Source organism: Onthophagus taurus, chromosome 3 (genome assembly GCF_036711975.1).
Source record: "Onthophagus taurus isolate NC chromosome 3, IU_Otau_3.0, whole genome shotgun sequence".
Classification (NCBI taxonomy): domain Eukaryota; kingdom Metazoa; phylum Arthropoda; class Insecta; order Coleoptera; family Scarabaeidae; genus Onthophagus; species Onthophagus taurus.
In genome coordinates this window covers 3,007,417-3,021,246 of record NC_091968.1, presented here as the reverse complement: position 1 = coordinate 3,021,246, position 13,830 = coordinate 3,007,417, and the positions used below count along the sequence as shown (strand labels likewise).

The 13,830-nt window shown below is 32.6% G+C and overlaps 1 protein-coding gene across 4 annotated transcripts in view; it reads left to right on the top strand.

Annotated features, from left to right (window-relative positions):
- The window catches only part of LOC111423963 (alkaline phosphatase-like), a 154,756-nt gene that overhangs the window by 133,631 nt on the left and 7,295 nt on the right, over positions 1-13,830 (top strand). For all 4 annotated transcript variants that reach the window (XM_023057351.2, XM_023057349.2, XM_023057350.2 and 1 more), the window contains 2 exons: positions 5,135-5,275; positions 5,856-6,050. In XM_023057351.2, coding sequence (XP_022913119.1) covers positions 5,135-5,275; positions 5,856-6,050 — 336 coding nt within the window. The remainder of the gene's footprint in view (positions 1-5,134; positions 5,276-5,855; positions 6,051-13,830) is intronic.

Sequence of the window (13,830 nt, the reverse complement as noted above, 5' to 3'; positions counted from 1 at the left end):
AACAAAAGTTATTCAGAATCAACCATAAAAACATACTAGATGATTTATTTTAACCCAACTATGCCAATTTTTTAGTTAGAACCCAATAAGGACCAAAATCTCTAAATAGACCACATTTTTCATTAATTTAAGGTGGTAACTTTAAAAGTAAATGAGATAGGTGATGGAGTTATTTTCTATCAATAATCATAATAAACTACAAAAAAATAATACATAAACCATTTTTAGCTGACGACATTAGTTTTGTAGTTAGAACCCCATTAAGATCAACATTTCAAAATAAACGTATTTTTCATTAATGTAGGGCAGTAACTCAACAACTAAAACCAATACAACTTAAAGTTACTAATAAAAGTTATTCAGAGTCAACAATAAAAACACAGTAGGTAATTTATTTTAATCCAACCATTCCAATTTTTTAGTTAGAACCCAATAAGGACCAAAATCTCTAAATAGACCACATTTTTCATTAATTTAAGGTGGTAACTTTAAAACTAATTGTAAGTGAGATAGGTGATGGAGTTATTTTCTATCTATAATCATAATAAACTGCAAAAAAATAATACATAACCCAGTTTTAGCTAACGTCATTACTTTTGTAGTTGGAACTCCATTAAGATCAACATTTCAAAATAAACGTATTTCTCATAAATGTTGGGCAGAAACTCAAAAACTAAAATTATCCGCGCGAATTCAAAGTCAAGCTCATTATTTATGTCCTCAGTAACAATCTCCAATGACTGAAACGAAGGCCCGAGAGAATTTAAATTCAAATATATGGCTGCGCCCCTTCGCTCATGAGTTGATCTACAAAATTTAGCAACAGCTATAAAATTCTTGACCGCTAAAATGCTCAACTCATCGTCACGCAACCATTGTTCATTTAAACATAGTAAATCAAAAGTTTTATCTTTTAAAAAGGATTCAAGTTCATGAGTTTTATTGTTAATTGATATGACGGTGTATTGTATTGTACCATTGACTTCCCTTTTTAACAAAATATTGCTATCTAAATTATCAATCCGTTTTTGGTAACCTGAATAAAATTTGAGCGATTCTCATTAGTACAAACTGTAATTATGTTACTGTGCAATCCATATTGGGTAGCACTCACAATCAAATTAGCTACATGTTTAAAAAGCTTCACTTTCCCCTTTGTATGCAAGCCATGTTTGGTTTTATTTATTTTATCAACAATACCATTAATTTCAACAAAACAATTTTTCCTGCTATTTAATTTTTGCAAAAAATTATATGTTTTACAATTCAGATTATAGATTGCGACCGTGACTATCAGCCAGTAACACAACTTTAGATTTTGAAATAGTCTTGGATGTTGTTTGTCTTCCCATTTGATAGACTTCATCGCATCGCGGCACGTTGTGGAGGGATGTAGGCTTGGGTGCTGATTTAGTAACCACGTTAACCGGTGTCATCGGAGGATCCTTTACAGGACGCTCTCGTGTGTCAGAAATGTCACTAGCTCTATTAATTTGCGTTTTACTTTTTTTATGTTTTGATTTCTTAATCGATTGGTTTAAGGGAGAATTTTTACTTTTAAAACTATTGAGAAGTTTTAACGATTTTATGAGCCGTACAGCTAGATAGTTAACTCTTTTTTCTAGGTAGTCGATTTTATTTATCATTTTTAACATCATTTTTCCATTCGAAATTGATGCGTCTCGTCGGGAGCGTGTTTTAACATTTATTACTATTTTTATACTGTCACTTGAGTTGTCAAGTTGCGATTCCGGTTCTCGATCGTCGTTTAATAATTGATCCGCGTTAATAGTATTTTTGAGTCTAACTTTTAAGTCCACCTTTTTCCCCGTGTTATCTAGTCCCATTTTGCTTAGATATTCTTTTAATTCAGCTAATTTTAAAGTATTTATTTTGTATTCACTAAGTTGTTTATTCATTTTATATAGAAGAAGTATGAAAACCAGTTTTGTATGGAGAATAAAGAGTCTTACTATACGTGTAGAATTGTCACAATTTTTATGGCGAATTAATCACCAAACTGCTAAGCAAAACTAGCTGGTTTTAACATAAAATTATAGGGGAGCACTCGCGGTTTACACTAGTGGCAGTCTTATCAAGTTACTCACAGTTTAATCCTAGTTAATTGGCACAATAATGGAGGAACGAAGAAACGCTGTCGACACCACCACTGTGAATTTGTATTTTTGTATTAATGTATTAATGTAGGGCAATAACTCAAAAACTAAAACCAATACATCTTAAAGTTACTAACAAAGGTTGTTCAGAATCAATCATAAAAACATAGTAGATAATTTTTTTTGACCCAACTATGCCAATTTTGTAGTTAGAACCTAATAAGGACCAAAATCTCTAAATAGACCATATTTTTCATTAAATTAAGGTGGTAACTTTAAAAGTAAATGAGATAGGTGATGGCGTTATTTTCTATCAATAATCATAATAAACTACAAAAAAATAATACATAAACCAATTTTAGCCAACGACATTAGTTTTGTAGTTAGAACCCCATTAAGATCAACATTTCAAAATAAACCTATTTCTCATTAATGTAGGGCAGTAACTTAAAAACTAAAACCAATAGAACTTAAAGTTACTAACAAAAGTTATTCAGAATCAACCATAAAAACATAGTAGATGATTTATTTTAACCCAACTATGCCAATTTTCTAGTTAGAACCCAATAAGGACCAAAATCTCTAAATAGACCACATTTTTCATTAATTTAAGGTGGTAACTTTAAAAGTTAATGAGATAGGTGATGGAGTTATTGTCTATCAATAATCATAATAAACTACAAAAAAATAATACATAAATCAGTTTTAGCCAACGACATTAGTTTTGTAGTTAGAACCCCATTACGATCAACATTTCAAAATAAACGTAGTTCTCATTAATGTATGGCAGTAACTAAAACCAATGCAACTTAAAGTTACTAATAAAAGTTATTCAGAATCAACCATAAAAACATAGTAGACGATTTATTTTAACCCAACTATGCCAATTTTTTAGTTAGAACCCAATAAGGACCAAAATCTCTAAATAGACCACATATTTCGTTAATTTAAGGTGGTAACTTTAAAAGTAAATGAGATAGGTGATGGAGTTATTTTCTATCAATAATCATAATAAACTACAAAAAAATAATACATAAACCAGTTTTAGCCAACGATATTAGTTTTGTAGGTAGAACCCCATTAAGATCAACATTTCAAAACAAACGTATTACTCATTAATGTATGGCAGTAATTCAAAAGCTAAAACCAATACACCTTAAAGTTACAAACAAAAGTTGTTCAGAATTAACCATAAAAACATAATAGATAATTTATTTTAACCCAACTATGCCAATTATTTAGCTAGAGCCAAATAAGGAGCAAAATCTCTAAATAGACCACATTTTTTATTAATTTTAGGTGATAATTTTAAAACTAAGTGAGATAGGTGATGGCGTTATTTTCTATAAATAATCGTAATAAACTACAAAAAATAGTACATAACCCAGTTTTAGCCAACGACATTAGTTTTGTAGTTAGAATCCCATTAAGATCAACATTTCAAAATAAACGTATTTCTCATTAATGTAGGGCAGTAACTCAAAAACTAAAGCCAATAGAACTTAAAGTTACTAACAAAAGTTATTCAGAATCAACCATAAAAACATAGTAGATGATTTATTTTAATCCAACTATGCCAATTTTTTAGTTAGAACCCAATAAGGATCAAAATCTCTGAATAGACCACATTTTTCATTAATTTAAGGTGGTAACTTTAAAAGTAAATGAGATATGTGATGGAGTTATTTTCTATCAATAATCATAATAAACTACAAAAAAATAATACATAAACCAGTTTTAGCCAACGACATTAGTTTTGTAGTTAGAACCCCATTAAAATCAACATTTCAAAATAAACGGATTTCTCATTAATGTAGGGCAGTAACTTAAAAACTAAAACCAATACAACTTAAAGTTACTAATAAAAGTTAATCAGAATCAACAATAAAAACATAGTAGGTAATTTATTTTAATCCAACTATTCCAATTTTTTAGTTAGAACCCAATAAGGACCAAAATCTCTGAATAGACCACATTTTTCATTAATTTAAGGTGGTAACTTTAAAAGTAAATGAGATAGGTGATGGAGTTATTTTCTATCAATAATCATAATAAACTACAAAAAAATAACACATAAACCAGTTTTAGCCAACGACATTAGTTTTGTAGTTAGAACCCCATTAAGATCAACATTTCAAAATAAAGGTATTACTCATTAATGTAGGGCCGTAACTCAAAAACTAAAACCAATACAACTTAAAGTTACTAACAAAGGTTTTTCAGAATCAACCATAAAAGCATAGTAGATAATTTATTTTAACCCAAATATGCCAATTTTTTAGTTAGAACCCAAAAAACTAAATAGACCACATTTTCTAAATAAACCACTTTTTTTATTAACTTATTACGGATAGAAAATAATCCATAAATCATAACGGACTACAAAAACATATTACATAACCTACTTTAACCCAACCTTATTAATTTTGTAGTAAGAACAATAACATTACTTAAATATTGAAAGAAACCAGTCAAACTTACTTCTAAATTTATATTTTCCAAGTATTTTGATATAGACATATTGAATTACTTAAAAAACTCACATTTATCTCCAAAACTTCTTTGAGGTATATAGCAAAAAAGGTGGTTGAATCAAAAGCAATTTAAACTAAGTGTTTACCAAGTGTTTCCATAGTTGGAGTTTCTGGTAATAGATTGCAAAGGATGGGGAGTGGGATGTACGCAAAGAAGGGGTCACACAAGAACACCAAAGAAGGAATTCCGCAATTATGAACCGTATTTCCACACCTGCTGCTCCCCCAACTTCCTCTGTAATTTATACGTGGAAGCGTCCTCTGAAATAAACGATCGTCCTCTCTCCCCAATAACTCCCAGACCGGCAATGATTTACGTCACTTCTTGCGTCTGCGGGAAGTTCGGCTCACGGCGCCAAAGCAACAACATCTGATGTATCACACTTTATGCATAGTTTGTTGTTGATGGGGGTACGAGTTGTTGTTTATGTGTAGTTGAAAATTTAAGGTTGTACATATTTTTATGTGAATTATTCTTTGCAGGATTATTTGCGTATTCTCACATGGATTTTGAGGCCGATCGGGATCCTGGTGCTCAAGGAGATCCTTCGTTAGCGGATATGACCAGATCTGCTTTATCAATACTTCAAAAGAACAACAAAGGGTTTTTTTTGTTTGTTGAAGGTGCGTAAGATTTATTGGTTTTTAACTAACTGGAACAGAGTGGATGACAGTTATTGACGCCGCGTGACCGATTGTCATCGTAATATCCATCACCAGTCATAAATCTGTCCGTATGTGAAAGCATTAAATTTGCAAATCGCTATAAAAGCCGAACGATAAATTATTGCACGTTTAACGCGTTTCGGATAAAGTACGGATTACGCGACGTTAAATCGACGTTTGTTAATTCAATAATCCATCAGGTCAGAAAATAAGTTATAATTATTGCAAAAATTTTAAACAAAATCACCGTTAAAATTCAACTCCATATCTTAAGTACTAATTAAAAGATAAAGTTACGAAAAAAAAAAAAAAAAGAACCAGGACGTCGGAGTTATACTGCACAATTATGCAAATTTCCTGCTCTAGATAAGATCGCGGCTCGCGTTTCAGACGTCTTCGTCGTCCTTCCAAGCTTCTGGGTTTCGGTTTAAACGGTGTCGGCCGATTAAACGCCGAGGCAGTTGCCATGAAAAACGTTCGAATTATCGCGCACTAAACTTAATTGGTATGTTCATCCGAGCTAAATTTATCGTCGCAGGTGGCCGAATAGATCACGCCCACCACTACAACAACGCTTATAGGGCTCTGGATGAAACTCTAGCGATGGAAACGGCTCTGTTGGCAGCTATGGCCCTTGTAAATCCCACGGAGACACTTTTGGTACTCACTGCGGACCATTCCCACGTTCTAACGATGGGCGGACAAGCCACCCCACGTGGACAACCAATTTTAGGTATGTTCAAGTCATGTTTATAGTGTATTTAGGATGTTACTAGAGTACACAATTTCGGTAATGTCAGAATTTGAAATTGGAACAGATAAATCTAATTGGTGTTAGGGTGAATTCACGAAGGTGGTAAAACAATATTTGGTGTATGGAAATGTACGTTTTGATTGTATAATGTGAAGGAAGAAATATTTTGTTATGCTTATGTAGTGTATTTAATCAGTTTGTTAAGTTTATATTTAGAAGTTACCACTCCATCGGAAAACTAGCAGAAGATATCTAGTTCGGCGTTTACGTCATATTTTGTAGTTTGAAACTATAAAGTCTTGGTTTGGAAATAGGCAAGTTCCTGCTATGCAGTGTTAAATGCAACGTTAGATTCCTTTTACATTCAACTTTATTACCTAGAGATGGTGTTTAGTTTCCAGTTAAAAGTTTGCATCAACTGCAACGAACTTATCGCAAAATCCGCGGATATTCTCTATTATTATATTAAATCATTTTGGTGTTTATATCGTTTCTAACCAAGTCAGTTAATTGATTCATTTTCTACCAGTTGTATTCGTGTATCGATTTCCCAGAAAATATTTATGAAATTTTCACCAATTATCAATTAAATCGTGTACTTTTCATCCGTTTTTAAAAATCACTTTTGACAGAGGTGGTGGTTGTAATCTTTTAAGTAACTTTTATTATTATTAATATTGAAAACAATACTATTTACTTTTAAAACTAACTCTAACACCCTCTCTCAATTGAAACATTTTACATATCAACATAATGCATGGCTGCATGCATTAATAATCCAATCAATTTTCTACATCTGGTTTCTAATTCTTGACTTTCTGATGCTTTGCTTTGTTCCATCTTGAAGTTTTTATCCATAGGTGTTCCAATCGGCTTGCATTCCTCCATTATACAGGGTAATTTATTAGCTCACCATCAAACTTTGACTTATGATAGCTAATCCAATTACCAAAAAAAAATGTTAATGAACATATGTCCTATTTCAATTATTTACGAAATTATAACATTTTAAAGTTTTCTGCAGCGAATTGATTAATAGTCAGTCAAAATCAACCATTCAACAAAAATAAAGTTGTTATTGTAATATGTCAGTTTGCTGTAAGGTTTAATTATTACATACAAGAAGAAACTCAAAATGTACGCTTATAGCACTGAAGAGTATGCTGATATAATTTTCGTGTATGGTTTTTGCAATGGAACAGTACGAAAATATCAAGACAGATTTCCACAGCGTATTTTGCCATATTATTTAGTTTTTAGCGATTCTTTCAGAAGACATCGAGAAACAGGTAATTCTGCTCCAACAAAAGCTATTCGATCGCATGTAGTTAATGTAGAGGACGAAGAAGCTGTAATTAATGCTGCCATTAATAATCCTTCCATCAGCACTCGAAGAATAGCACACAACATACATGTAAGTCAAAATTTTGCATGGCGCGTATTGAACCTCGAAGTCCTTCATCCGTATCGTAAACAGAATGTTCAAGCTCTACAGCCAGGAGATAATCAGCAACGGTTATAATTTTGTGAATAGGTATTGCAACAACATGCCCAAAATAATGACTTCATTTCAAATGTTATCTGAATAGATAAATCATGTTTTACTCGAGATGGTATAAATAATTACCATAATAAACATATCTGGGCATTACAAAATCCGCATGCGATTAGACCAAGGAAATTTCAACAACGTTTCAGCATCAACGTTTGGGGTGGAATATTTAACAACAATTTACTAGGTTTGCATGTACTTGATGGATTATTACTTGATGGTAATAATGGTCCATTTGCTTGGCCACCTACATTTCCCGACCCTAATCCATTGGATTTCTACTTATGGGATCAAATTAAACAAATTGTGTATCAACTGGAAATTAACACACGAGAACAGTTATTAAACAGAATACAAATGGCTGCTACTGAAATAAAAAATCAACCAGACATTTTAATGCGGTCAAAGAACTCTTTAATTGGTCGTTGTGAAGCATATATTCTAGCAGAAGGAGGATATTTTGAACAATATTTGTAATATTTATGGGTTTAAAAAAAATGTTGCAGTTATGATATAAAAATTAAAACTTTAAAGTGTTATAATTTCGTAAATAATTGAAATAGGTGATATGTTCATTAACATTTTTTTTTGTAATTGGATTAGCTATCATATGTCAAAGTTTGATGGTGAGCTAATAAATCACTCTGTATATGTTTTTAATATTCTTTTCAAATAAGATATTTGATGTAACGCCATTTTTTCTTCTTCTTGTTCTATTTTTATTCCCAAATATGTTCCTATATTTCCCAAATATTTCATTTTGCAATTTGAAATTTTAGAAACTCTTTTAGAATCATTTTTATCTCTTCAATTATTTCCTTGTTGTTTCCAATTATTAATAAATCATTCAAATGTAAATTAGAATATATATTCGAGTTTCTTTGTCTATTTTTGTATAGGTACAAGATGCAATATACAAAAATATATTTCCATAGAAACCACGGCGTACCTATTTACTTTGTCCCACATAAAATGCAACATGTCAATATAATTTGACATTACAGTAAAACCTCGATAGATAAGATAACTATGTTGCATATTTTTATAGAACTAAAACTAGAACAATCACTAGAACTAATACAAGATCTAGACCTAAAATCATTTGGGTTTAGACGTCTTGAGAGACGTGCGGCTAAATCCGAATGTTTCTAGTTCTCGATCTAGTGTTAGTTCTAGTATTGCACTATCACTAGAACTATCACTAGAACTAACACAAGACCTAGAACTAGAATCATTCGGGTTTAGCCGTCTTGACAGATGTGCGGCTAAATCCGAATGTTTCTAGTTCTCGGTATAGTGTTAGTTCTATTATTGCACTAGCACTATCAATAGAACTAATACAAGACCCAGAACTAGAAACATTCCATTTAGCCGTGTGTCTCTTACGACGGCTAAACCTGAATGTTTCCACTTCTAGGTTTAATGTTAATTCTAGTGGCAGTAGTACATATTTTTATTACACTAAAACTACAACCAACACTAGACCTAGAACTAGAAACATTTTAAAGACGCCTGGCTAAACCCGATGCTTTGTAGTTCTAGATCTAATGTTAGTTCTAGTTTCACACTAGCACTATCACTAGAACTAACACAAGACTTAGAACTAGAATCATTCGGATTTAGCCATCTTGATAAACCTGCAGCTAAACTCAAATGTTTCTAGTTCTAGTTATAGTGTTAGTTGTAATTTTACACTAGCACTACCACTAGAATTATCGCAAGGCCTAGAATTAGAATCATTTGGGGTTAGCCGTCTTGAGGAAGGTGCGGCTCACCTTTTCCAGGCAAAACTTTTCCTTTGCAAAACTACCCAATGCCTGTACTATTAAGCTATGTTGCATTTTATGTGGGACAGTACAGGCGCATAGTAGTTTCGTAACTATGTTTATTGCATTCATTGCGAGTTATATGAAATTCCCTGTATAAACAATAATTATCCATTGATAGTTTAATATTCTGTTCAATCATAAATGTATTAAATCTTTTATTCCAATATTTCGGTAATTTCTTTTCAAACCATATAAAGCTTTTCTCAATTTTAAAACTTCATTCTTTAAATGATGTGCTATAGTTAAATACGTTCCAACTGTTTGCAGTTTTAGTACTGGAGTATAGATAATGGTATAATCGATGTCCTGTTGCAAAAAACCTCTTACTTCCGATCTCGCTTTTCATTGTATCTATTCTTCAGTTTCTTTTATCTTGAAACCCCATTTTGCATCTTTTAGTTTTTTATTCATTCGTATATCTACTTCCTCCCAAGTTTCATTTTCTAGAAGACAATTTATTTCAGATTTTATTGTTTTTTCCCAGTTCTTCTTTTCGCTACTTTTCATGGTTTGTTTGTAACTTAATAGTTACAATTCAATTTGAGTTATCAAACGGGTCTCATAACCATTGTATTTAATTGGTCTTTTTATTGAGCTTTTATTTCTCAATCTTGCGGTTTTTTTGTCTTCTTCTGTATATATTTCCTCTGTCGAATCTTCTTCTTTGTTCTCATGTTTCTTTCTTTTTTGAACGTGTGGTTTGAAAATTAGAAAATTCGATTCGTTTAATTTCTTGACAATAAACTTTGTACCCTTTCATATCCTCTTTATATCCCATGAATAACACCTTTTTACTCTTACTATTCCATTTTCTTCTTCTTTATTTCAGGAAATATATGCATCCTTCACTTCCAAATATCTTAAAATCTTCCAAGTTGAATTCTTTATTGAACCATAACTGATAAGGTGTTTTATTGTGTATTGTACTTTTTCCTGATCTGTTCAGAATGTAGGCTGAAGTATTCATTGCTTCAGCCCAAAAACACTTTTCAATATTCTTTTCTTTCAGCATTGTCCTTGCCGCTTTTACCAAAGTTCTCATTTCTCGTTCAGCCCTACCATTCTGTTGTGGTGTGTATGGTATTGTTTTTTGGTATCTAAACCATTGTCTCTGATTATTACTTGTATTTTTCTTTTAATATGTTTTCTGCTTTCTTCCTAAAATCTCTTTAACAATTCCCTCATCCTTATAACGTGTCTACAGTTGCTCCTACATTTGCTCTGTATTTAAAATTTACATGCTCAAAGTTCATTAGATACAGCTTTCCATCTCTTAATATAGATTAATTTTCATATTAAGTTTCATCTGATGTCAAACCAGGTACATAACAAAACATTTTTCAAATCTACCATTTCCCAATTCTTTCCATTGATTGCCTTTACCGAATTCTTCCTACTACTGTAGCATCTAAGATATTTTCATCTCCAATTTTTATTTCCTTTGCAGATTCCAATGTTTCCATTTCTACAAATTGTTTTACCCGGCAACACATGTGATCGCTTGCACCACTGTTCAATATCCAATCTGTCTTATTTATTGTCTTACTTGCTAAGGTTGTGCTTATGAAAGCATTGTCTTCATTTTTGTTATTAGGTTTCTCATTCTGTTTATTTGTAATGTGTCCCAACTGACTCCCATGCAGATACAAAATATTTGTAGGGTTCTGGCAACGACATTATTATCTTTGTCATTAACTAAAATCTATTTTAATTGACTAGCAATATCCTCCAACTTCGTTAGAAAAAATTCTAATTGTAACCTCATTTATATTTATGTTCGTAAACTGAGAGTAATTTTTTCCACATTTCATGAGCTTCAGATGTGTGTCATTGGAGCTTCCTCCATCCTTTCCACTAGTATTCATTGTGCTTTTACATCCTTGATTATCAATTTTTTAAATTTTCTTCGTATTTCTTTGTAGCTTGAACTGGCTACCTTTCTTCTCCTGTTACTACATCATAAACATCCCTCGTTTTTATTTCTTTAGCGACTCTGAGCCCATAATCTGTCAGGGGTGATAAACTTAATCGAACTAAAACAACATCACAATTTCAATTCTACATTAAAACAGAAACATTACGCAATTGCCATTATGTCACATAGTTTCAATTCCCAAATAGGGTTGCAACTAATGAGATAATCATCATTTCAATAGTAGTGCATTTTGTTGATGAAATTTTCCTTTGGCATATAAAGCAATTTTTATAAAAGCCAAAAAAAGTTAAATCACTTTAATTTTTATTTTTACTTTAAATTAATTTTCTTCCATCAATTTAATTACATTAAAACCTGAACTAAACAAACTTATAGGAGACGAATAGTTGTCGACTTTTCGAATGTAACGTTCCGGTTGAAGTGATCTTTTCGAGGAAGCTTGTCGATGTCCTACTCACCGGTGCATTAAGTTAAACGAATAAAACTTTCCGTCGCGCTCATATCTGCTTTGCAAACCATACAAACTTTACTTACAACCGCTACCAACATCTACAATCTCGGTATATTAAAGTTTGCTGCCGCAAGCTACGGATTCAACGTACAACGTACTTTACCCGCGAAGGTAAGAGACGTTTACCGTTGAAGCTATTCTGTCTTTTCGCTGCATTGCAAGAAATGAAACTGTCAGTAAGATCTGCGTAAGGGTTAATTTAGTTTGATCGTACATATAACGAACTAGAAGCAAAATGGATACAAAATGAATCCTTTTTTTTAGGTTTTATGAGTTTGCGGTTCCACGATACGGTTGTGATAACAGACAAAGTAGACGCGTCTCTTTGTTTATGGCCTCGTGAAAGGAGAGTAAGGGGCTTTATGAAACTTTACGATCCTTTGTCACGAAAATGTTTTCGGCGAACTATTATTATTTATACATAGAAACAAATTTTTTTTGTTTAAAATATGTCTTTATCAAGTTATATCTGTTTATGACAAGTAATCTTCTTTTAAAATAATTTTCAATACAGATTTGAAACCGCTTGCGTTTTTGGAACACCTCTTCGGTTGTCGTTTATTGTACGTTCCGGTACCAATTCCTTTGAGTGGCTATCAGCTCGGAATTTATCAGTCCCCCAATAAACCTTAAGCCCTCCCTAGCGAGCAAGTGAAGTGTGCGGATCTGACGATATACTAGAGTCGTAACTACAGCTTTAGGTCCGCTGCTTCCAGAACTAACTCGAATATACTCTGGTACTGCGCATTTATTGAAGGAAATTCACAATTTTACTACTACTCCTTGATAGTGCAGGGTTATTTTCGAAATTCCTTGATAAATTCCTAAATGTACCGTTTCAACCACTCAAACTATATCAACAACTTGTGCATTTTTGATTACTACACCGATTACATTCGGCAATGAGAGAATCTGTAACGATGCAAGTTTGGAATCGCGCGAACGAAAGCTGATTAAAGCCGTGTTATGTTCAAACGGCGGGGGCAGTAGGAAGGGCGCTTTTGCTTTGGGGGAGAGTTTGGTAGTTAGCGAGACTACCAAGTTAAACAGACTGGCAAGGTCTCTTTTACAGTAAATCCCAATCGCCAAACGACGGCGTGTTTGCTTCAATCTCACTCTGTACGGTCACAACCAATCGGTATTTAATTAATACAAACGGTCTAGAGTTTGCGAAATCGATTGTCACGCGTGTGTCCAAGCAATGGTCTTAGAATTTCAATACAAGCTTCAAAGTTAATTCAAAGCCATTCTATTTCTAAACATGTTCAAACTCCGGGCAGGCCAGATACTTGAAAAGTGTTTAGGAGAAAATAAACTCCGGGCAAGCCACATATTTATTTTGGAATGGATTAAACTCCGGGCAGGCCAGACGTTTAATCCAGGAAGGAAATGAGCATTACGAAGATATCAATAAGACTGGCTTATTAATACGAAATTTAGGTTTATATACAGATCTTAATGCTAACTTAACAATTAATAAAATTTGGAATAAAGATATACTAATGTGCACTTAAACAATGGACTTTATTTAAAAAAATATAACATATTACAATGAATAATTACACTAAATAACAAGAAATTAGCACAAAATTATGACAGAATTATGCAGTATTATCGAATGATGTGTGATGGTCAGTGGTGGTGAAAACACGTTGTACATTTGTTGATATTTATGAGGTTATGCAGGTGAAAAACTTTTTAGAAATGAAATTCGAGCGTGTCATTCTAGACTTCTCGCGCATGCGATAATTTAATTTTGAAGGCAGTTGGAGGTCAAGAAAAATGCGTTTGGGGAATGTAACTGTAGTAAGGATCTAAATATATACGCACTCAGAAGTTGCGGAAACCAAATATTATTTATTTGGCAACCCTCGTTCTTCTGGTGGTTTGTCCTTCCTTTTTGGTGGTGTGAAAGGTGTCCTCAAATACAG